General features: G+C 36.5%; 1 protein-coding gene across 2 annotated transcripts in view; it reads left to right on the top strand.

Moving 5' to 3' along the window:
- The window catches only part of LOC109091108 (opioid-binding protein/cell adhesion molecule-like), a 161,716-nt gene that overhangs the window by 57,705 nt on the left and 77,367 nt on the right, over positions 1-26,644 (top strand). Inside the window, exon 4 of one of the 2 annotated variants that reach the window (XM_042765240.1) lies at positions 24,881-24,956. In XM_042765240.1, coding sequence (XP_042621174.1) covers positions 24,881-24,956 — 76 coding nt within the window. Of the gene's footprint in view, positions 1-24,255; positions 24,957-26,644 lie in introns of those variants that run through there. The other variant, XM_042765239.1, reaches the window with a different exon arrangement.

Below are 26,644 nucleotides of genomic sequence, written 5' to 3'. Positions count from 1 at the left end.
CCGCCAAACACACTGTAACTGCACTGGAGCTTCTCACACTCACACAGTCACTTTCTGAACACCACAAACATCAACACTTCTCAGCCCACTTCTCAGAAATTTAGGTTTTCTGTGTTTTTTTTTTTTTTTTTTTTGCATTTGTTTTTTGACTTGGAGAATGGCATGATGGCTCTGCAAATGCCACTTTCTGAAAATGGGATCAATACACTGCCTCAAGTCAAAAAAGGCCCCACTCACATCACTTTTTTGTAAAAATTCAGACAGATGAAATGACTGCAGTTTTAATTTCTTTTGATTTATAACATATTTCAGAAGTCCTGTTCATTTCTTCTGGGTAAAACATTTGAAAGAGGAAGAAATGACTAAGAGTGTGCCTTGAAGGTGTCAGACAAATGTAACATTCTGTAAATGCTGAATGTTGTTCCTGTGTTGGTCAATGTTTGCACCTGTTTTAACACTAGGGGAAGTGTGAACATTGTCTGCATTGGCATAGATAATCATCTCCTCTCCATCTTCTCTGTTCATCTCGTGTGTACCAGTAATGGTTTTGCTGACATACTGTATGTTTGGAATCATTCAAATGGTGAATGTTGTTCTGTGTGGTTCTGTTCAGATGGATTGCACTGCTCTGAACTCTGCATCTTTTCTGCTTTTAAAAGATGTCACTGGGTTCACCGTGTGGATTTATATTTTTATTTTGATCGTTGTTGAAGTTTAGATTTTAAAATTCTTCTTAAACCCTCAGTCTCAATTTTTTAGATTTCTGTATCCTATGACACATTTGAAATCAGCGATTCAGATGTGGCTCACTTGGCTTCAGGTTATCAGACGGCGGTGGGTGGATTCTACTGCAGGTAGCCTGATGGGAGAACATGGCAGGGATCACGTCATGCGGCGGCGTGCAGAGACGATGTTCACCTATCATCTCCACTCATCTGAGGAGAGAGACGCTGTCTGGCAGATCAGCGCTGTGGAGACATACGACTCCACGTTGTTTTCTACATGGGTGAGCTTCCCAAGTGAGATGCAGGATTGAACTCCCCTGTCTACACAGAGGGGGATGAGCTCACATACTCGTGTTTTTAAAATTTTTTTTTTGCTAATTAGAAAGAAATAGTAACTTTAATGCTGAAATGCACCATTTAAATGACAGATAATGGTCATAACACCAGCTGTTGTTTGTGTTTGGGACTGAACACCACTTAAGTTACCTACACTTAAAAAGTATGTGTTGAAAATAACACAAACTTTACTGTTTCTTAACATACCTTTCTGTCTAGACAAGGACAACATGTTGTGTTACTCTTAACCAATGTGTTATCCCTTTTAACTCAGAAAGTGTGTTGAAATCTTTTACACACTAATGTGTTATAGTTACACAGTTTGTGTCAAATATTTGTTATTTTTGATCCATTAGAATAAAACTTATATGCAATAAGAGCAAAACAGAACATAGAAAACAGAATTGATTAAACCTGCTACATGTGCATAAAATAGTTTGTCAAAACTAAAAATAGTCTATTTGTTAGCAAATGCAACTTGCATTAATATTTTCTACCGAAAGCAATGAAATTCATTATTATATGATTGTGTAATGATGATTAATGGTTTGACCTAATAATAGTGCAGAATCTTTTTTTTTCTTCTTAATTTTACATTCCACAATTTGTTTGTTAAATCCAAAGATTTACTGTTGTCAAAGATTATAGATTTGTAGTTAAAATGAAAAGCAAATGTAAATGCTTACAGTTAAGACCTTTACCTTCTGCTCACCCTCTCTCATTCCTTCCCATGTGCTTTAGAGTAGAAACAATCTAGCCAAGAGCGCTAAGTAAATGAAGGTTAAATTTGATACACTGCATACTTAATGCACCTCTGTTCTCCGATAAGAAACGAGGGCTAATGAGAATGTAATTCCCTTTAGTGGCTAAAAAATACTGAACAAAATGGACATCAAAAATACTGTCGATTATATAAAGCAGCACTAGCTGTAGTTTGTCAGTTAGCATAACTTGGATTTCAATTTTGCCCAGCTGGGCAGAGGACTGGCTTAATTCTCAGTACCAGGATTCTGAGGGAGTACACAGGCCTCTACACAGCATGCTATTCATTTATTAACCATTAGCACCATGGTCTAAAATCATCCCTTAAGTGTTTGCATGCAAACACTATGGCTGGAACAGAAGGAGCCTCCTGTTTCCACAAATTCCCTTTCTAGAGTTGTTAACGGATCTAACCGGTAAATATTTTGGCCGCTTTATTGATAGTGAGATCACTTAGAGTGATTATTCTGTGCTTGTGTAGCTGCCCTGAGCTGATGGAGGGGAGCAGCAGGGGAGACGTATTATCTACTTGAATAATGCACTTGTGCTCTTCGTGAATAAATATTAGGAACATGTTTAACTTGGCTGAACTTGCCATGTCCTGGTGTGTGGAGGAAACACACAATAAACTGTGGTTAAGAAATCCTCTGTATTCTAATAAACATGCTTTTCCGAGACTACCGTTTAGCATAGGTTTTATTTTTTTAAGTTTTTGAAAGATATCTCTTGGCTGCATTTATTTAGTCAAAAAAAAAAACAATAAAAACAGTAATCCATACTAATGTAAAAGTATAGATAGTTTACAGCAAAAATTAGCATTACAAGTCACCAATTATGTAAAAGGATGGAAATCACAGCTAAAACATACAACAACAAAAAAAAACATACACAAACAAAACCAAATTAAACCCTGTGACAAAGGAGGATGCGCTCAGGAGAGTTGTAACAGTTCAGACTTTGTGTGAATCAGAGGTAAAAAAAACAAACAAACATAAATACTGTTCAGTTTCTTGCAGAGACTGACCGTTTTGTGTCTTTACATATCAATGTATCGTCACGAGCCGCACAAGCCGTGATTCCCATCCACTTACATTATAAGAGTGATAGACTGCAACGGTTTGAGTTAAAAATCTTGGTTTGTGTTCCACTGAAGAAACAAAGTCACCTACATCTTGGATACCCTGGGGGAAAGCAGATAAACATCAAATTTTCATTTTTGGGTGAACTATGAAGTATTTCACTCGTACTGAATGTAAGCTCAAAGATGCACTTGTCCTCAACAACTAAGAGAAATGCCAGTGAAAAACAAGAAACAGTTGATTTGTGAAGAGAGCAATCACATTTATTTTTCTAAAATGGAATTAATGGATGGAAGTGGCATTTTAAAAGGACCGCTGACAGGCGGCACCACAGTTAACTCAAAAGACACACAAAGAAAAATGAGAGAACATAGAAAATTACAAAATACAACAAAAAACATAATGTAACAATGAACAAAAACAGTTGAAACATTCTTTAGAATATCTTCTTTTACAGCGGGTATAGAAATATATAACCCCCCCCCCCAAAAAAAAAAAAAAAAAAAAAAAAAAAAATAAATTTGATTTGAAATTGGAATGGGCTTTTTGTTTTGTCCAGCTGCATTTACTCAGTGCAACTTATAACATCCAAGTGAAAGCCAACATGTCAGTTGGAAAAAGGATCACTGTATACCCACTGTATGTTCCGCAGAAAGAAAGAAAATCATACTTTTTTTTTTCAGTGACAGCAGGATGAGTAAATGATAAATGTAATGGCAAAAAAGAATGATGTCTAGTCAGAATGTCTTGTTAGAATGCCATAGGTCTATGAGGTGGATGTAATACTGTATATTAGGGAAGATATTAATACTCCACAACTTCAAACAGTTAAAACGTTTTTCAATATACACAAAGTACAGGAATTCGCATATAGCAGGAGATGCTTACTTTGGCAGAGAGGGAACTGTTTTGATTGTCAAATTAATGTGGCGTCAAATTCACAGGCAGTTACTCTACTTCAATATTTGACCTTTAGAGTGGGCCACCACAAATTTGACTTGAAAGCATTGGCAGTCTTTAACTTAGAGAGTGTCTCGCATCAAACTGTCCATTTGGTTTATGTGGAAATCGGTTCTAATGCATGGTCTTTTATTGAGGGCACACTTGCCTCCTGATGGTCTTGGTCTCCATGTATGCTCAGCAAGCCTGTCTCAGCTGTCGGTACCTTCTTTTTTTATTGCCAAGCAATTAAAATCTGTATAGGAGCAGAGAGACCCTCTGCGATGAAACTGAGAAAAGAGACAGCAGAGAATCTCAGCAGCTGAGGGGGAGAAATGGTGTTTACGACATAATCGCTGAAGAGCAGGACTTATCTGTGGCACACGCACGTGTTTGTGATGAGAGGGCTGCTGGTATGTGCCAGCGTCTTCTGTGGAAGAGGCTTACAGAACACTCTAAGCTATGGAGGTGTTATTTCAGCACAGTGTGGTTTTTCACCAACACCACAGCCATGAATACCAAACCAAACACTTTGTAGAGCAAGAACGAGATTATGAGATCTTTTTTTCTACTACTTCTTCAATGTTAGCAGCATTTTTGTGAGATGAAGTTTGAGAAAGAACATTTTGTGCTTCAGTGAAAACAAGAACATCTTATTGTCTATATTATTTAAGTTCATTGCATGTTGCTTTAGCATCATCTGGGTTTCCATCAATTCTGGAGCCATTATTACCAACCAACTTGCAGAAAAACAGAGCGGGCGAGAGAGTAGGGTTGGTGCTTTCTGCTGTCAGCTTAGTGAATAGGTTGATGAGTCATCTCTTGAACTAAATATTTTCCTCTCAAAAAAGCTTGTGTAGCATGAAAACATGCTGTAAGAGCAGTAGCAGAAAGAGGTCACGGCAAATATCATGTGCAAGTGTGCAGTTCTGATACCTCCTTTGCTTCAGAGAAAAGACGACAGAGCTAAGTAAAAAAAATAATGACAACCTCTGACAGCTTCTCTCAATGTGGCTTCTTGATGTGGAAGTACACTGTTTTTCAAATGTCTGGCTGGTGTAGTGTATGTACTATACATACTGTACATACACACACCTTCTTGATTTTGTATTAATGTGGATTCTCACACACACACACACACACACACACACACACACACACATATATATATATATATATATATATATATATATATATATATATACTGTATATAAAAATGTGAAATGCAGCAGGCCTACATAACTGAGTGCATCTTTTATAGCATCTTCTATGTAGGCTGTGTTCAAGTTAAAACAGTTTGCTGTTGTTGATTTAGCATAATTGGTGGATTAAATCATCGTTCTCAGATTCAGAAACATCAAAATAAATCCATGTGACCTTGAACTGTTGTTGCTGTTTTTTTTTTAAAAAAACAAACAATTGAGTAATCACCATTCTTGAGTGCGTGACTCTCCCAGATATAGCTGTCTTATCTGGGTTTGGAGCGGCTCTGTAGTAAACATAATGACTAAAAGATAACATATTACAATGCTGGTGAAGTTCTTCTACTTTGGCATGTAATTTTATTCCTTTATTGCGGTAACTGAAGACATTTGTTCAAAGAGTCTTTAACTGAAGACTGAAGAATAGCTGTATTTAATTCTTCATCTGTACTGAGATGGCACAGTGCAGAAGCAGTTGGCTTCATCAGTCAGGATTTTTATTCATCTGGTGCATCTCAAAAAGCTTCACTGACACTGACATGAAATTAAATCAGAAGGCCAGCTATTCTACAGACTCATTTGAAATGAATGAGTCAAGCTCTTCCTTGTTTCTACAATAAACTGTAATGCCTAAAATTTAATTTGTTTAGTGCACCTAATCTTTATTTTCAACTGGCATCAACAAAAAAATTATAGAGCTTTTCTCAGAACTACTTTTTTCTGGGCTATTTTTACAATGACTTTTATTCAGATATATCAAGACTTTTATCAAGATCATTTTTATTGTATGTATGAATTTAGTTCTCTCAAGTTCACAAAGGTTTCACTGTTTGAACACCAAAATATACACCGATAAAGAAGGTTTTTGAATATATATCCACATATATCACTGTTGTTTTATATTTTAAAATCTTTTGGGGGCTGAAAATGTGTGTGTGATATTTAAATAAATGCAGCTTGGTTTTGTAATTTAAAGTAGAGAAATGCATATATTACTATTTGGGATCATTGCTGAAAGTATAGTTCACGCAAACATTTTAATTATTTGAAAATTTACTCACCCTTAGGCCACCCAAGATGTAGATGAGTTTGTTTCTTCATTAGAACAGATTTGGAGAAATTTAGCTTAACATAACTTGCTCACCAAAGCATCCAATGTAGTGAATGGGTGCCGTCAGAATTAGTCGACTCCAGTCCGTCAAATGACATCCTGGGAAGTGCCAAGATGTAGATGAGTTTGTTTCTTCATTAGAATAATGCCTTTTAACTTTAAACCGTTGTTTCTGGCCAAAATATGAGTCCATAATAATAATTCCTCAAGTGAAAATCTTAATTTTCTCATGATGAAACAAGCTCATATACAGATTTACAGTGAGTAAATTTTCAGCAAATTTTAATTTTTGGTTGAGCAGTTCCTTTAATGTATCACACATTTAACTGAAATGAAGAACCATTGTTAAAATAGTTAATTTTTAAAGACTGACCTCACTTACATATATCATGTTACCTTTATTTTCTGATACATTTTGTTTCTTTTTTATTGAATGGTTTCCATTAGAAATTTGGCACAGGTGCAGAGATTGTTATTTAGCAGTATTCTCATTTACTCTTCCTTATGAGAGCGTTTCTGTCTATTATTCTTTTAGATCTCAGTGTTTTGTCGCAAAAATGTATTCTCATGAAAGTGTGCTGGTGTCTCATCTTAAAAAATACATTTTATCAAAATCTTCAAGTGTCACAATGAGACACAATCTAAATTTGAATGGAATGGGGGTGGAGAAGGTGGCCCTGTGGATTGCTGACGATGGCAACACAATGTCTGTTTTCCACGCATGAAGTTATATAAGGATAACTCCATTTGGTCTGACACCCCCATTCCAATTCAAATGTAAAATCCTGCACTACAAACAACTTTTAAAATCTGAAAATCCCAATGCCCTGCAGGATAAATTAAAGTGGCGGCTGGTACAGAGCGATGTGGTGTAGTGAGCAGTAAACAGAATAAGATATATTAAGTCACTTCCTTGAGCCAATAAACATATGGCATCCCGTTGAGCCTTACGACAAGCCCCCCACTGAATACCTGAACAAGGGGTCTGTCTCTAAACATTAAAAGCTGCTGTCTTAATCATGATTCAGCAGTATTGTGTTCCAGCCCAACGGCAAGATGCTAGCTTGCTTGTGGGAGAAACTCAAATATAGCATCTTCTTTCGCCCCGCTCTGCATCAAACCCATCTAGTCTGATTGGACTTAGTCTCACATCTATGGGAATCTATGGGAGCTTTCATTGGCCAAGGCCCGCCCATGAGGCCGTTTGACCGACATGTCAAACAACCAATCACAGTTCGTTTTGTTCATCGTCACGTTTCGAGGCGTGGAAATGTCGCCACAATAACAGACCGGTGTGTAAAACTCTCGGACATATTTTAAAGATTCTATGCCGCGAACCTTAAATATTTCACATCCTTTTGAAAATCCAGCATTTAGTTGATCCTAAGCGCTCATCGTCACAGTTGTAAACACTAGGCTTTCTTCTTTCGTGGTGGGGGTTTGGCACCACGGTATCTTTGTTTCCAAGTGGAACATTAAAGAACGCGACACACATGTCTTGCGTAAAAAATCCTGTAGAATTCAACCAATCTGATGACGACTTCGACACTCCTGAAGTGTTTCCACTTTTGTGTGCCATATGCATCAGACGTTTAGCCCACGGTCTGTGGGCATGACGTCTAAGGCTGAGACTAGATTGGACTAGATGGCTCTGCAAAAGATCTCTGGTCTCTCTGGTAATCTCGCCAGCTGTCTGCAGCAGAGGTGCAATCCTACAGGGTTCCCGCTGCAGTTAGCCAGGGATTATTTTTTTCATGATAGGGTCTGTATCTGCTCTTCCTGTGGCTACTGCTCCAGTGAGGACAGCTTTTGCTCATTAGTCTGATGTGCTGGAGCAGAGGGGCTGTGGTCTGCCTTGAGGACACCGCAGCTTAGAAGAAGTGGAAATGAGAGGCATTTCCCCGGCCATGTGTGGGGGAAGTAGAACAGAAGTGTGATATTGCATTAAGTTTGGGGTGAAATAGCTTTACCTCCTCATTTCCAGCTGCACATATGCATCCAGAAAGTCTCACAACAACAAGTACAACTGGCAAGTTAGTGCAAGGTTTCAAAAGGAAACATCTTTGTAAAGGAATTCTATGGATGCCGTAGTGATTTTAGTTGTGAACTGCTGCATTTGCATTTTGTTTGAGATTGTTGCATATTATTTTCCTATTTAACAGACAGAGAAAGTGTTTTCTGCAAAATTATTTTCTTAATGAGTGTACATTAAAAAATATTTTTGGAAGTTGGAAATACAAATTATTGGGAGTTCCTTTTACAAGAACATATTATTTCAGTCTTTCTTCAAAATTCACAGTTAGTTCAGTTAGTTACTTGCTCTTTCTTTGTAAATAAAGGCCTTCTGAAGTAAAGCGATGTTAGTGTATTTTTCTCCATATTTAAAATGTTTAAAACTGTAATCTCTAGCTTCTGCTAACTATCATGCACATGTTCATGAGAGAGTGGCTTTCCACTGAGAAGTGACATAATAGTCATAATTAGAAGTACGAAACGAGGATTTGTAAAGAAACGTGTCTGAGGATTTTGTCAAGAGGAGGCTGGCTTTCCTTTGCTGTAGGAATAAACTTATAGTCTATTCTCACTGGAGTTTACGCAACACCTAAATATGGATAGTTGTCATACACAAATGCATCACTTTGCTTCAGAAGGCCTTTTTTGAGCCCCTGGAGCTAATTCACTGCCATTATAAAGCTTGGAAGAGTAAGGAAATTTTTAATATAACTCAGATTGTATTTGTCTGAAAGAAGAAAGTTTTTTTTGGGTGAACTATCCCTTTAAGCTTTATAAATATGTATTAAAGGCATATGCAATCTGGCTTTTCTTGCAAATTTGTTGTTTTAAAGATGTTGTGATGATTTTACTGGAAATCAAGACATGATGCCGTATAGTAAAATATTGTTTGCAGCATTTATCATTTTTATACCACTGTTTATTAACAATATAACTTGTACAAAGAAATGGGATTTTTGTTCATTTTCTTTGAAGATAAGAACGAGTACGTCCTGACAAAGCTTGCTTTATAAATCCATTCACTTGTATCACTCCCATTATCATGCATTTATTGTTAATGTTTACTCACTGCCTGATTTGTAGTCACAGTTTTTTTATTCTGCTAATAAAAGAAGGAACCAATTCCATGCACTACTGGTCAAACACACTCCATTACGGTGGGCGGTGTAGTTGGGTCGAGGTGAGCACGGTCCATACTGCACACACTGTTTATCCCTTTCTCCCTCAAAAGGGCAAGTTAAGTGGCCCTGGAAGCGGGAGTGATTTCTGTCTGCGGTGTGCCGAGGTAGAAAAATGATGGTAAATGTAGTGGGGTTACTGATCAATAGTGCATTTCTGCACAGTATGAAAACAACATCACTCACGCTGGAAGAGAACAGTGAATTTTATCAATATGTTTTATTTGTTTTTTTTTGCTTTTCCTCCTCCCAAGAAAATCTACACTGTACATTTTTGCATTTCATTTTTGTGTACATCAAAGCTCCAAAGCCTACAGCTCAGAAGCTTGTGCTTCAACTGATGAAAAGTTTTTTAATATATATTGAACTTCCTCCAGAATGGCTTCTGACCTACATAATATTTACCCCGGAATGTTGCTCTAATAAAATATTTTATCACCAACTGCAGCCTTCTTCATATCCTTCTACTTTCGTTATGTTCAAGCACAGCATGTCCCCTCAGTCCATGAACAATGCTTATGCATGGTGTATTGTCTTAGAGCTTCTTAATGTTGTATGGATGTAGACCGAGTGAACTTTTAAATCGGTGGAAGAATCGTTGCCTTCTAAGCCATGACTAATTTAAGACCAAAGACTCCAAACACTCCAAAGTAATCCACAGTCTTTCACCGCAGTCTGCAACCTTTGATGAAAGTCAATGAAGATCAAGGGAGCCTGTCAAGCACTTTCCAATTTGTCAAGCCTAATATAAATGAAAGTCACTTTTTTTCCAGGGAATATTGGGTTGTTGAATTCCGAGTTCCTTTCAACAGGTTATTTGCTATATGACTCATCTATTCTGAAAAACAGGACAGGAAGGAATCCAAAAACAGTCCGTGGATATGTTTCTCTCATGATTTAATTTAATAAATTTAATTTTAATATGCTTAATTCCAGATGGTTCAGTGGAAGATCACTGAGAGTATCTGTAGTTCCCCTTTCTTTCCCAGGCATTTACAGTAGATTTAAAGGGATAGTTCACCCCAAAATGAAAATGTTGTCATTTACTCACCCTTGTCATTCTAAAAATGTTGTTATAAAAGTAGAATATGCTGGTCATACTTTTCAATATAATGAAAATAAATGACAAAATGATCATAACAGCATATGCCTTGTGCACTATATTACAAGTCTTCTGAAGTCATACAATAGCTTTGTGTGTAGGTACATTTATGATAATTTGTTAATTAACATTCTTACATAATTATTAAATTTAAAATACAATTTTATAGTTTATTTGCCTTTTAAGCATGCACATTTTTGATAGATATAAACAAACAAACAAACAAACAAGGAAAAAAGTAAAATGCCTATTCATCCATTCATTCATTCATGGTTGTGGGAGAAATTGTGAAAAAATCATTCTTTTGAGTGCAATCTTTTCAAGGAATCGGTTAATCCAATTCACATAATTTACTCTCTTATCATCTCTGGTGAAAACTATATACTGAACTTCTTCCAGAATAGTTTGTTTTTGCTTTAAACATTTTTAAAGCCTATTAAACAAATAATAATTAAAAATATTCTGTGCTTCTTAGTTTGTGGGAGAAACTGTGAAATAAACATTCTTTTGAATTGAATCTTTTGAATCAATTGGTTAATCCATTTTAATTAATTTACTCTTTTATCTGTCCAAAAATTGGACACAAGTATTATTTGTTGCTTTCAATGTATTTCAGGAGAATACATGGATAATCAATTGAAAAAAAAAATATTTTCTTCCTCCACATCTGTCATCAGGGGTTTTACTAATCAGCCCAGTCTTGACCATAGCCATCATTTCCAAAGTGAGGGGGAAAGAAATGTTCATATATATACATATATATGTATCTATGTATGTCATGCAGAAGACAGCAAGTGGACATGAATATGGTATTTCATGGACAAAGCAAACAAGGCTTGCTGATCTAGACTTTGCTGATGATATCACACTACTAGCAGAGTCACGGGGTACAGCAACTTACCACCCGGTTAGAAAGATTTGCACTTAAGATCGGGCTGCAGATCAACATCAAAAAGACCCAACTGATGCAAATGAGTGGGGAAGATGAAGATCTACTGATGCCAATTACTATTGGCAACCAGCCACTCATGGATATAGACCGGTTTACATACTTGGGCAATGTTATCGCACAGGATGGTGATGCAGATCCAGATGTAACCCAATGCATTGGCAAAGCAGCCAATGTGTTCCAAAGGATGCACAACATCTGGATGTCAACCAGCATTAACACATCACTTAAGATCTGTCTCTATACTGTATGTCCATTGTGTTACCAATGACAATCTATGCCTGTGAGAGCTGGAAAAATACAGTGCACCTTGGCCACAAGTTGGACGTATTCCACCAGCAGTGTCTCAGATCCATGTTACAAATGAAAAGATTCTGCACAGGGCTAAAACTCATAGACTTTCCTCCATTGTGTCTGAGCATCATATCAAACTGGCAGAGCACATCCTGCGGCAACCAGAACAACGGCTTGCAAAAATTGCACTGACATGGATGCCGTCCAAAGGATGTCGAAGGCGAGGAAGGCCAACGAAGACCTGGCGAAGTGCTAGCTGGCATTAAATGGGAAGAAGCTGAAACCCATGCAGGCAATCGCTATCATTGGAATTTGCCCTGTAGCCCTGTGCCCTGTCCAATGTGCCCTGTAGCACGGATGGACCTAAGAAGAATATATATATATATATATTTATTTATTTATAAACACTACAATATAAGATTTTTGTAATCTATATAACCTACCAGTCAACAGTTTTTGAACAGTAAGATTTTTAATGTTTCATAAAGAAGACTCTTCTGTTTACCAAGCCTGCATTTATTTGATCCAAAGTACAGCAAAAGCAGTAATGTTGTGAAATATTTTTACTATTTAATATAACTGCTTTCTATTTGAATATATTTTAAAATGTAATTGTTTGCTGTGATCAAAGCTGAATTTTCAGCATCATTACTCCAGTCTTCAGTGTCACATGATCCTTCAGAAATCATTCTGCTGATTTGTTGCTCAAGAAACCTTTTCAATTATTATTATTATCAATATTTAAAGTTGAGTAAATTTTTTTTTTCAGGATTCTTTGATGAATAGAAGGATCCAAAGATCAGCATTTATGTGAAATAAAAAGCTTTTGTAACATTATACAACAAAAGTCAGTATAATTTTATTTTTCGGAAAAGAAATGATAGAAATTGATACTTTTATTTAGCAAGGATGCTTTAAATTGATCAAAAGAGATAATAAAGACATTTATAATGTTACAAAAGATTTCTGTTTCAGATAAATGCTGTTCTTCTGAACTTTCTATTCATCAAAGAAACCTGAATAAATTCTACTTAGCTGTTTTCAACATCATCATAATATTAAATGTTTTTTTTTTTTTTTTTTTTTTTTTTTTTTTTTTTACATTTTTACTGTTTTGCTGTACAGTGTACTTTGGATCAAATAAATCCAGGCTTGGTGAACAGAAGAGACTTCTTTAAAAAACATTAACAATTTTACTGTTACAGCGATAGCTTGGCGCTTTTGTCTATATAAGGGATTTCCTGGTACGTCTTTATGCGCGAGAGCACCCTCCGGCTTCGAGTATGAATGAAACATACACTGCATGAGTGTTGAGCACTTTGCCCTGAGGAAGACCATTGCGGTCGAAACATGTCGGCTTTTTAATTTTGATATTGGCCATAGCACAATAAAGGCTTTTTAACATTTACCTTCTCCACCTGAATCCTTTTTGAGTGCCTGGGACCTGTGATTTTTTTCATTATATTCTGCTTCCCCATTCCCAGAGCACCTACTACGAGTTCTTATCTCACCGGAGTGCCGGGTTGAATTGTTTTCTATTAAATCTATATTTATTCACACCGGCTCTTGAAATCTCTATGTGAACACACTTGCCAGAAAAAGTGCGGTGGGCAAATTTACGAAAAACGTGATATTAAAAGTGTTTGTGTGGGGGGGGGGACACTTCCCCCATGTAATCTACGCCCTTGCCCCCATTGCAAACAGAAACTTCTCCCACACACTGTTCTTATTAGCTTTCATGTGTCGCCAGCATTTTTGCTTTCTGCGTGGACAGAAAAATGCCTTGTCTCTGGGTTATGATGTTTGGGGACCAAATCAGGGAACAAAAATCAGCCTTTCTGTCATTTTCTTAGAAACGTTGTGTAATTGGTAAACAAACTATTTCAAATTCAACTGTGTTCATTAATGAGACATGGCCAAAGAGAATAATCAGTTAACATTCAAGGCATCTTAATCACTTCATTGAACCTGACCTCTCAGGAATAGTAAGTCCATTCTGTATCATGCAAAACAAAAACTGCTTTGAATGCATGATATCAGTTCATAATTACTGCTTAGCACAATGAGTCCAATTAGCCAACAAGGACTAATTTGAAAAGTCACTTCAGCAGTTTGGGTAATTATACACCTACTGTACAAATACAGAAATGAATTTGTTTTGGTCATGATGTGTATATTTTACACTAATTAGACATTCTACAGCTTAAAGTCGGTTAGATAGCAGCTTGGCTTCAAAATAAATTTAGCAGTTCATGCAGATTTAAATGGGGGGAAAAGGATTATACTGACAATCCTGAGCATATGTTTTATCTGGGAAATGGGGAATTTTTAGATAAAGTGAGTTTAAATGTACCTCACAAGATTACTGTAGTTTAGCATTTTCAATTTTTTATTTTAGTGTTTTTTTATGTTTTCGGAATATTTGATAATAAAAAGTTTAATCATTATATATACTAATATAATTTATATAACTAATATATAACTAATATATATATTTAGTTTTAACTTAATAGTAATACAGTTAAAGAACCATTTGTCGAATCAACAGAACAATACCAGCACTTATATTTAAATATAAACTAAGCCTTTGAGGAAGTCTGTTTGCATAAGAATCACAGTGGCTTTGTGTTAGCCAGATGCTTATGTCACTTGTTGATTTTCATGCACAGGTGACAGAAAGATCTGCACTGATTGTGCAGACTTCAAGGTGGCTCTAATGTGTGGAGTTTTATTTGTGATTATTTTTGCTATCAGTCTCAATAATTTTACTGGCATCACACACCATATCGCCATCTGCAGGTGGGCTGCGTTCTCACATCCAGACACACAGGTCAAATTATCCCTAAAGTGCTGAAAGATTATGTGAAAAAAAAAAAAGCTATATATATATATATATATTTTTTTTTTTTTTTTTTATTTTTTTTTATTTTTTATTGTTTTGTTTTGCTTTTTAATTAACATTTCAATTTGCATTAATTATGTTTTCTTATTATTTATTTTATGAAAATTATTTTTAAATTAATACGTTTCCTCGTAGTTTTAGTTTACAATAATAGCTCTTGTACCGCATCGCCAGTTGGCCATTCTGCACTGCATCTATAAACTGTCTTCTATAGGGTGCATTTAGTGAATCTCTTACAATCTTAATACCCGTTTCAAGATTTTACAATAAAACCAACATAGTGCTTCATGGTTGCAAACCTCCATCAATCATAAAGCATGTTGAGATAGACCAACAGAGCCAAATGGCCAGGGCTGGATCTAATTATGGCTCTAGTTATGGCTATTGTTTTCAGTAAGGGACAGCTGTGCTCACATCAATTTATCTTGTCTTGCTTATCTTTCTTCTTTTTAGTGGAGCTTTCTTTGTCATTGTGTGAAAATCACTCATCTATCTATCTATCTATCTATCTATCTATCTATCTATCTATCTATCTATCTATCTATCTATCTATCTATCTATCTATCTATCTATCTATCTATCTATCTATCTATCTATCTGTCTGTCTGTCTGTCTGTCTGTCTGTCTGTCTTATGTTGTTCAGTTCACATACTGTATGTATCACCACATGGGGTTCTAGGGGGAAAATACTTAGTAGATAAACTTCTGATGATACATTTCTGAGATAATTATAAGATCATTATGAGATCATTATAAGATGCGTGGGTTATACTGTAACAGTTATTTAATGGGCAGACAGAAGTGACCGGAAAGATCGGGGTGTACTGTATGTACACACAAACATTTCCATTATTAGCCCTTTATTCACTTTACTAGAGCACTTAGTAGTGTACTAGCTTAGAAAGCAAAAGGGTAGTTTAAACATAGACATTTTAATTTATAATGCCATATTGTAATACTTTTATGAAGTTGTAACTATACTATATCATCCTTTTACTGTTTCTTGGCCAATCACCACAACAATAGCTGTAGTTTTTCCTGACCCTGTAAAATGTTTTTCTCATCTAAATCGCAGCACTGTGGACCTTTATCTTTGTATGCTCGGTGACCTCTGGCCCTTCCATGTAGTGAAAAAAAACAACAACAAAGGAAAAAACAACTCTGTGAGGGCTACAATATTAAAATGCTACATTTTGTATCTCATTTTTATGTACTGTTGACATGGCATTACAGTTGGTTTAGTTTCAATTTTTCCTCGATGAACACGTTGGAAACCTTTGCCAGTGATTCCTCAATGCTTGCTGATTAGTAAACGAAGTTCAAACGGTTACATACCCCGACGGTGCTTGTAAATAGATGCCTGCTATGCCGACACAACTGTGTGACAGATAAATAATGTGCAGGCCATGAGCCGCTCCCTGTATGAGATTTGTCATCATATCCAGTCCAGTTGCTTCAGGGTCAGGACTCAAATTAATTCCTAACTGACTACAACACACTGTGTGAGTGATAGTGGAGGCTGCTATTTTTGAACAATAGAAATTCATGTGTGTGCTGGCTGGATGGATGCAATGGTGGCACCAGGTCGTTTTAAATTGCCCTGTAATTTACTAACATTTTGTGAAACCGCTCAGAGGAGTTCATTATTGCGCAGTAGCACTGCAGGAAAGGATGTCCCTTAAAAACCCATTAAAAACTTTGGGCCAGCCCAACACATTTATATACTGTAAATAATAATAATAATAATAATAATTTGAAGATGTGATCTTATTTAGTGGAATAGTTTGCCCAAAAAATACAATTCATTGAAATTGTTATTAAATTACAGATTAGAAGAAATGTAGCATTTAATCATTTGCTCACCAAAGGATCCTCTGCAGTGAATGGGTGCCATCATAATGAGAGTCCAAACATCTGAAAAAAAAAACATCACAATATAATCTACAAGTAATTTACACAACTCTAGTCAATCAATAAACAACTAGTGAAGTGAAAATATTGGTTTATAAAAATCCAATCCATCATTAAGACTTAAAACCGTTGCTTCTGTATTTGATGTCCTCTATAAATAATATTGTTTTCTCCAGTGAGTCATCTCGTCTGAATCAGGAAAGAAATCTGCACAGCTTAAGCACCGCTTACAAGTGAAAACAGTACAAAACAGTTCTAAACAAATATGTCCATGGATTCTGATGAGAGAGGTAGAGTTATTATGGATAATGGAATGATATTTTGGACAGAAGTGATGATTTGACGTTAAAATGCCTTAATGATGCATTTGTTTCTTACAAATAAACAAACAGCTTTTTGCTTCACAAGATGTTAACTGATAGACTGGACTCAGGTAGATTACTTATTGTGACGTTTTTGTCAGGTGTTTGGACTCTGATTCTGATGGCACCCATTTACTGACTAGGATCCATTGATGAGTAGTGATGTAATGTTAAATTTCTTCAAATCAAAACGAAAAACCAAACTCATCTTGTACATCTTGAATGGCCTCAAGGTGAGGTTATTTTATTTTTTTATTTTTTTGGGGGGGGGGGGTGAACTATTCCTTTAAGATTTAGCCAGTCATGTTTTTATTATATTATACAAATCTCCATTTCCCTGATTTTTATAACAAAGTCATGCATGGTGATGGAGACAGGTGTGCCAGCAAAGAAAAGATTGTCTCTTCAAAAGATTATTTATTCACATTGATATTCAAAGCAGCAGGTTACCAGAAATATTAGAGGTTTTCGTTATGTATTTCAACTAACAATTACAAGTCTTAAATGGAGGAAATTCAGGGGGGAATATTTGCAAAACACCAAACAAAACGCTATTGCTTTGCTACACATGCTGCTTTGTGGGTGTCAAAAGTATTGCTCAAAATGAGAAGAAGAAAAAATCTCGTTCTTTTAATCCAGAAGTTAGCAGCACTAAATGAACAAGAATCACCATAATATGTTCATTTCTCATTCATTTTGATGTTTAAGAACTAAAAGACATGACAGCAGAACATCTGTGCGATCTGTTTCTTGCCTTGAGGAAACCGCAGCTTAGGCATGGAATGTATTCAAAGGAATTAAACATTCTAGATCAAGTGTAACTGCGAACATACATCAAACCTCTTCGCAAAGTCTTTGATTTGATGTTTTCATACAGCTTTGTAATTTGAAATGAGAAGAAGCAACCTTTGAACAAGTTGTAAAATAGCATCTTTTCCTTGTCTTTCAGTGAAACAAAGGCAAATTTATTCCCAAGGACGCAACATTCATTGTTAGTTTAGCAGAAGTTACCACAGGAGAGGAGACCTCCTCAGTTCACTGCAAGGTTAGCAAGTCTCCTCTGGGAGAGACGCTCCGTTCTGTTCAAACAGATTTTCCAGACTGAAGATAATGGTGGTGTTGTGCATCCTTTAAACATAACCTTGAGTTGGGGACTTTGAGGTCAAATTAATAAAGTTTTATAGGGTTTCTGTAGTGCAGGGGGCCTATAGAGGGGTCATCTCTAGAGCTTCCGTAATGAATCACAGTCTGGATTAGAAAACCAGTTCACTGTAAATGCAGTTCCTTCATGTTAATGTACTTGTCACTGCTGTCTAAAGACGTCTGTTTAGAAGTTTTTCTCCACACCATGATGAATATTCAGTAGAATATGGTTCAGTGTTTTGCTTAAAGGATTATTTCATCATTTACTCAACTTCATGTTGTTTCAAACCCTTTTGGCTGTCCATGGAACACAAAAGCAGATGCTTAGCAGAATGTCAAAGCCGCTTTTTCATTTACAGTGAATATGAATGATGACCAGGGGCTGTTAAGCTCCTTCCATAACAAAAAGTGCAATAAAAACATCATAAAATATGATTCACACACTATCTTACAAGTCTTCTGTAGACATACAAAAGCTTTATTTGAGGGATACCCTAAATTATTGTTGTTATGACATTTTTATGGTGCTTTTTGAAGCTTGACAGTCCCTGGTCACCATTTACTTTCATTCTAAGTGTAACGGAGGCCAGCGAGTAGGTGGTGTGCAGGTAACAAGCCTCCTTGTTAGTGCATCCGCCTCCCATCCCGGAGACCCAGGTTCAAGGCCCACTCGGAGCAAAGACGAGGTGTGGCGGTGAGGTCCCCAGAGAGAGGGGTTACATTGGTGCCGTGACCCAGATTGGAGTGAAGTTTAGGGGGGTGAGTGTAACGGAGGCCAATGAGTAGGTGGTGTGCAGGTAAACCTCACTCCCCTGATCTCAAGAGATTCACTAGCGACTAAGTTAGTGGCTGCAGTCATTTAGCCTCCTTGTTAGTGCATCCGCCTCCCATGCCTGAGACCTGAGTTCGAGGCCCACTCAGAGCGAAAACGAGGTGTGGTGGTGAGGACCTGGGAGAGAGGGGTTACATAAGGAAAAAAGCAGCATAAACATTTTCCTTAGCATCTCCTTTTGTTTTCTACAGAACAAAAAACATTATGGGTTGGAATGATATGAAAGTAAGAAAAAATGGCAAAATATTCATTTTTGAGTATATATCCCCTTAAATCCATGTCTGAATGGTGACAGACACACTTGTGGAGTGTGACAAGCATGAATGGTGCACTCTGGGATCAAGGAGTTCAGAATCAGTCTGTGTCGCATGTCTCAGACTTTGTGACACTAATGAATAGATTTTGTGAGCTTTGCTTCAGTTTTGGTCCTGAAAGGTCAACTGGGGAATTATTCTTCAGCCAGATACTTTTGAAGGGATTTGTGTTTTTTTTTTTTTTTTTAAGAAAACTGAACATGGAAGAAATGCCATGTGAAGATTACATCCTGCTTTTGCCTTTGTATTATAACAGGTTCAATCTTTGCTAGTTCGAGCTGACCTTTGTTAGTGTTGTTTTTATTGCTACTCAACAAAAACCTTTAATAAAGACATTATAATCATTTTTTTAACTAGTTCACCAATAGCAACATAGTTAATAATTATAGTGTCTATCTATCTATCTATCTATCTATCTATCTATCTATCTATCTATCTATATATATATTTTTTTCTTTGTATCTATCTATCTATCTTTTTTTTTTTTTTCTGTCTATCTGTCTTTCTGTCTGTCTGTCTATGAATTGGTTGAGTGTTTCAATGACTCAATGAAACAGTCACTTGTTTCATTCCTGTGAACAGAAGTTTTTGAATGAATCACTTCACTGAAGTGAATAGTGATTAATTGACTTACTCATAAAGACTTGTCACTTGTTTTGTTCCTTGTTTCTTGGAATCAGTGTTTTGAATCAGTTGAATGAATGAGTCCATGACTCACTCATAAAGACAGTCACTTGTTGCCACCTACTGGCATAAAGATGACCTTCGGCTTGGTGTGTCCTGGGCTGAAAAGTCCCACCATCAGTGCACAGATTGAAAGCAATTTTAACAAATTTGTAGTGCTTTCAACTTTAAATATAGTTACAAACACACAAAGTTTACTAATAGGGCACAAAACTACTCTTTCTAGTCTTTTAGAGATGTCTGATATTGCAAAACTATGCTAATTTGTACAGTGTGTCTGCAACAGCTGTTTAGGTTGCATTCATTATTAGGATTATTGTTTAAAAAGTTAAAGAGCTATTTTTCTTCTCCACTGATACTGGGGCATGTCAAAAATTAAGTTAAGGCATCAGTAATTACAAAACATTCACATTATATCAGCGATACTCACACAAACATGCACAAATGAGCAGACATCACTTTTTATCAAGTCTGCATATGACAAATTGATAGTTTAACGCTAGACACTGCAGACAGGGACATTGAACATCAGGTGACAGTATGAAAGTGAGCGTGCATGAATAGTTTTGAGTGACTCTGAATGCCAACCGGAGATTGAGCGTCAAACATTTCCAGCAATACCAGCTGTATTAACTCGTCGTCTCCCTCAACGTAATTTGCATAACCATGTGGAATGATAATTGACATTTTCAACATAGCTTCCCCTAAACTGAAGTGATTTTAGCTCTCATGCCAATGCATCTAGCTGAATTAATGTTATCTATCAGGAACGGTTCAGCCGGAGTAACATTTTTGATTGAAAAGCTAAAGCGAAATGTGTTTACCTTGAAGACAGTGGCAGCCTCCACTAACACAGTTACTGACTCTGGTAGGATAGCAAATCTGCATTTGCCAAAGATTTAGTTGTTGAAATGGTATTCTAATGTCCTAGTTTTCTGGCACAAATTGCTTTTGACCTTGAGGTTAAATGTAGACATTTGCAGTGCACATATATCTTGCCATTTGATAAGAAATTAAGAGATAATGAGCAAGATATGATAAGCCAGAGTGCATTTAGATTTGAGGTGTCATGCCACACTAATATAGTTTAAAATAGTTACATTCTTACATAGCTGGGTTAATACTACTATGATTTAACAGCAACTTATCAGTCACAATTTCAAGAATGGTAGTGACTTGCTACTATATTTATCAGTTTAATAAAAGAAAAAATGACTAGATACCACAAGTAAATAGAGCATGTTAAAATTAATTAATCTTAACTAATTAACTAACCCCGTTATTTCTCATCACCAGCAAAGTATTCTCAGTTTCCACCACTCACGAATGCATGGATCCATGGGAAGAGTCATGAACATGGAGTCTCTGTACACAAACAGTTTATTATTACATCAATAGATTATATAGATACATTGTAAGGGTGTTGTAGTGGATTATCCAATAAGAATTATACACTACATCATATAGGAATGTAAGGGGGAAACAAAGACGTATAAGGAATACATTTGGCAAACAAAGTGTTTTTCATCCTGCTACCTCTAGATCCAATAGGATATGCATTACATCTGTGTGTTATATAAAATGGGAATATGGGCACAAAGTTCTGGACATATTAGGAGTACATCTGGCAGAATGATACCTTTACCCTGCGAAAAGGACAGACTGAACTCAACCTGGGTCTGAAGAGGCCCCCAATGTCATCTCACCATTTGAACACAAGAAGAGATATACGTACTGTATATACACATGTGTGCATACACTGAGATACAGAGAGAGGAGAGACTAAAGAAAGCAGAGAGAGAGAACATAGAAGGGAGGAGGGAACACAAACAGGCAAACTCACAGAAATATTTCAGCAGATAGAGTGAAATATATTCTAACAGAGCACAAAGGTAGGGTTCTGGAAGTAAAAACTCCATTAATTTTCTCCATGGGGAAACAGTTTTTTAACAATAATTGATAAACCTTTAAAGACAAACCTGTGAGGTAAATAATGAGTGTTATATGCTTTTTTTAAACCATTTATTCACATTAATTCAACTTAAAAACAATCGTGTTTAATAGTGGAATTTGTTGCGTAAAAAATACAGTGCCCATGATGTTGTATCGAAATTACCACTAATCAGAGAGAACAAAATGCACCAAAATAGCTCTTTAGCTCTGCCCACTCTAATTTGTAGATACAATCAAGAACTTTAAATAACTAGTTTTATATTTCTTCCCATTATTTTATTGCAGTATGTCATTTACATTGCTTCATGGGATTGTAGTTCTTTCCCTCACTAAAGCTATTAAGTACACAGTCTTGTACCTTGTCTTTTTTTGTCAGATTTTCATGTAAATTTTTGCTTCAAATAAAAATTTGTAATGTTGTAACTCACCTTGTAGCTTGTTGGCTTGGTTTATAAATTAAAACGCTTTAATAAAGATTTTTATTTATTTATTTATTTATTTTAAATCCTTGTGGAAAAAAGATAATGAGAAAAATACTTCTGGAACCAGCCAACCAAATTGGGTGGGCACCATTGCACTCTATATTATAAAATGCATAGTTCCAACTCTGATTAGATTGGATTGGATTAGATTTTAATCGAAAATGTAAAATGACCTAAACACACACCAGTTGCCATGTATTCTAAATTAATGTGGCAATTGGTTACACTGCAAATTGTGTTACTTTATGATTTAAAGGGGTTTGTGGCCATTTTGGCAAGGAAGAAAAGAAAATGGTCAGTAATTTGGATTGGCAGATGGATAGGTGGATAAACAGAGATATATAGGTAATTCTATGTAATTGCAGCCTTTGCGACTAACAGAACAGCAGCACAAGGCAGACAGGAGTTAATCAAAAGTGAGTGTAGTTATATCATTCTGTGGCTTCTTTCTGGTTGCATTTTCCTTCATGGTGATCTTAATGTCTGTTTATATTAGTGGTGTTCACTAAGCAATATGAACTGCTCTGTGTGGTAGACCTTTTGCTTACAGCAGAGCAAAGCATAAATTTAATTTGTGAATCTTGATGATCCATATCTGAGCATCCATTTACTTGCTGACCCATTTTAACACTGAATATGCACATTATGGTGTAAGATCATCAACTGACCTGAACTGAAATGCTAACTATAGATACATTCATAACAAAGATGTGAACACATTGTGACTGATTCACAACAAAAACAGTGAAATGAAACATTCTTTCAACCACCCACCCAGAGCCATGGGATTGAACACAACTGAGCTTCCTCCAGAAAAAACGAAAGAAACAATTAAACAAAGAAAGATAATTGGCTCATTGTGTCCTGTGGTGGTAAGAACGGTCGAATGGTTGGATTTTCCACATTTTTGCTAAATCAGTCAATTCAGATGTTAAGGATCAGTAGACTTTTGTTGTTTTCCCTTCTACCAGAATTATTATCAAATCAAGGGTATCATTTTCAACATATTTCACTGAAGCGTGGATTCACACTACTAATTAGCTAGACGGATCTACAATTTGCTTAGGTCAGCCAGGTTTTAATTAAAAAGCAGTTGAATCAAATTAGCTTCACAAGTACCAGGTAGCATCAGAGAAAGATATATGTTTTTTAATTAAATCTTATCTTTTGCCATTCTTCCATTTGGCATGTTCATCATCATCATCATCATTTTAATGTAACGATCTCTGGTAAAATGGTCAAGTAACTCTGTTAAACCAGCAAACCCCATTTAAACCTTTATCTTCTGCATTTCTTTTGCTGGAATGAATCTACCATCAATGTAAACATAGTTACAAGTGATTAGTTAAGGATTATGTGGTATATAAATATGAGAATGATAATCTGGTATAAATTGCACACCACATAAAATGTTTTTAATCTGTTCGCTGTAATCTCCTAATCATGGATTACATTTCATGCAAGGCTAAAAACGATCACTTTAATGATTAAATGTTGCTGAAAATGGTGTTTTCCACAAGTCTGATTTCATAATCACATATTGTTTAGTATGCAATACTAATCAGCCGGAAAAAAAACATTTTAAGATAGTTTGCTGGACTTTGGTTTGCAAAAGTAGACTGTTTGATGGTTTTAGAGGGGTTTTGAAGGGGCACTTTGAGACAGACCAGTACTGTATACTATGGTATAAACGTTTGATTTTAAAAAGCATACTAGAATGTCTGGTTCTACTTGTGTGATCATTATAATCTTAAAAATTGTGTGTTTCAAAATTGATGGTAGACAGCCTGACAGACAGCCAGACAGATGAATAATATCCCAGTTGTCCAAAATAAATGTATTATTTTTTTGAATGTGTTTGGAGTAAATATTTTCCCCATTCTCTGCGTTGACCTCAGTGCGTGCAGTATCTATCTGTCTTCTCCGCATGCGTTCACCCTGAGTTCAGCTCTAGTTAGTGAGACACAGGATGGGCAGTCAGTTTTTCCTCACCTATCCGACCGAGCACAAGAGCACCACCGAGCGCGCGCCGAGCGTGTTCTCTGTCTCCTGGAGTATTTCTGCATCTTTTCTCAAACAGGCAACCCTTTTCAGCACCTCCGGAGGTGTTCACGCACTGAACATCCTCTCGCAGTTGTGATCAGTTTGTGCGGATCCAATTAAAGTGAATTTGAAAACGACGAGGCTCAGAACGAGGCTGAAGCATCTTTAAGAGCGCGCGCATCTCTCTGAGAGCGCGAGCAACATATGTGCTGCCTGTGAAGACTCGTTACAGCACCTCAGTGTGTCTGAAAACGCTTGACAAAACGCCTCACCCGACTTGCTGAAAACTTTCAAGGAATATTTACAAGCATTTTGAAGGGATTTCCTATCAGTAACACTGAGTAAAACTAATACTTCTGGAGATATTTAAAGGACGGAATACGAAGTGAACGCTGCGTTCCGAGAGGAATCACATTTACACTCCTTCAGTTAGACGGTTCTTCTTTGCGGACGGAAGTTTCTGAGTTTTCTGACGGAAAAAAATGGGCATAACTGGTTATTTTGAGCTGCAGTGGAAATGCCTGATTGTTGTGGCTCTAAGACTGCTGTTCCTTGTGCCCGCAGGAGTGCCAGCGAGAAGCGGAGAATCTTATTTAAAGGACAACATCACTGTCAGACAAGGAGACAGCGCTGTCTTGAAGTAAGTCATTGATTATATTAATGTCATTATGATAAGTGTATATATACGTTTTATGTTACTTGCTTTTTCATTTTAAAAGCTTTTTGGGACCGTCTTGCAAACATTCGAATGTTTATTTAATCAATAATGTGGTTAGAAGGTGTAATTTCTTATTTAAAAATTTTAGTTTAAAATAAACTCGTGTTAGTTTTAAGTGTTGTAATTTAATTTTTATTGAGCTATAAATATTATTAGCCTAATCTGGCTGCTGTTTGCACATCTCATTTTTCTGCTGGAGTTGTTTTGGGAATCCGTGGTGAGATGCACTCGTCTGGTAATGCAATCAGCATGCAGTCTGGTCTATGTAATCAGCTTTGGTGGCCTATTTAGATAAGTAGTTCATCAACAAATCAAATTTAAGTTCGACTCAATTCTCTATTCCCTCTCTTTCAGTCATTCTCCCTCTCCCATCTCGCTCATGCCTGATTTCCCATTCCCCTTCCCCTTCCCCTCTGTCTCAGTCACACACACACACGCGCACACACACACACACACACACACACACACACACACACACACACACTCATTTGTGGATGCCCACATGCACTTGCAATAGCATCATTGTTTCCTTACTTTTCCTCTAATGGTTATTCTGTGAAGTTATATAAATGTGGCCAACAAGGCAGTCGTTTTTCCTGTAGAGGGACTGAGAGTAAAGTATGCCTCTGTTATACCAGATGCAGCGGGGGACGTTTTGTGTAGCATGAAACAGTGGCCTGTGCTTGTGTCCTTTGACGCTTAGCACCAGAACCTCTGTCTAAAAGAATGTCATTTTTGTCAGTAACAAAGCTGCACAAAAAAACTGCTGAGGACGGCAGCAGTCCGTAGAGCTGTATATACCCTTATATCGGAGTTTGATGCATGAAAAACCCTCTTTTGAATATAGAGACATTCATGCGCAGAATGCTTTTTTGTGTGTGTGTGTGTGTGTGTGTGTGTTCCTAACAAAATGTGCATACATGTTCGTGGATGGATGGATGGATGGATGAATGGACAGACAGATAGATAGATGGATAGACAGACAGATAGATAGAAGGGGAGAACTCTATTCTATTAACTCTTTCCCTGCCAGCGTTTTTTAAAAAAGTTGCCATGCCACCGCCAGCATTTTTGACGATTTTCACTAAAATTTCATGGCCCCCAGAATATTTTGTTTCATAATATCTGAACGTGCAATACATTTAAATAAAAAACAGAGCCTCTACTTTTAAACAAACAAACAAACAAAAAAATCTTCAAGCATTCTTTTTTATCAACACTTGAATGCAACATTTTGAGCGAAAAGCAGAGAAAATCTCGTTTTTATCAAATACTACATCTGGATCATATTCAGTAGGATGATCAAAGCAAAGATGCAGATCTCTTCCATCAACACCCCCAAAGCTTGCATAGTCCTTTGCCACTTCCAGGATTGCCATTTCAGTCTGTAACATTAGGCAGTTTTAAGAATTAAAAAAGGAAATGATCCCGCTCTTTCTTGTCGCCACCAAAGTTTTCTCAGGCCCCCAAAAGTGTTCACAGCCATGGGAAGAAAAGGCACGACAGACACAGATCTGAGTATACATTCACTTCGAATCTTTATTGTCTTATACAGGGGTATTTAAAATGATACTATAAGGGTGTTACACCCCTTTCAACCAATAGAATAT

Source organism: Cyprinus carpio, chromosome A10, assembly GCF_018340385.1.
Source record: "Cyprinus carpio isolate SPL01 chromosome A10, ASM1834038v1, whole genome shotgun sequence".
NCBI classification, from domain to species: Eukaryota; Metazoa; Chordata; class Actinopteri; order Cypriniformes; family Cyprinidae; genus Cyprinus; species Cyprinus carpio.
This window is presented reverse-complemented; position numbering and strand designations above follow the sequence as displayed.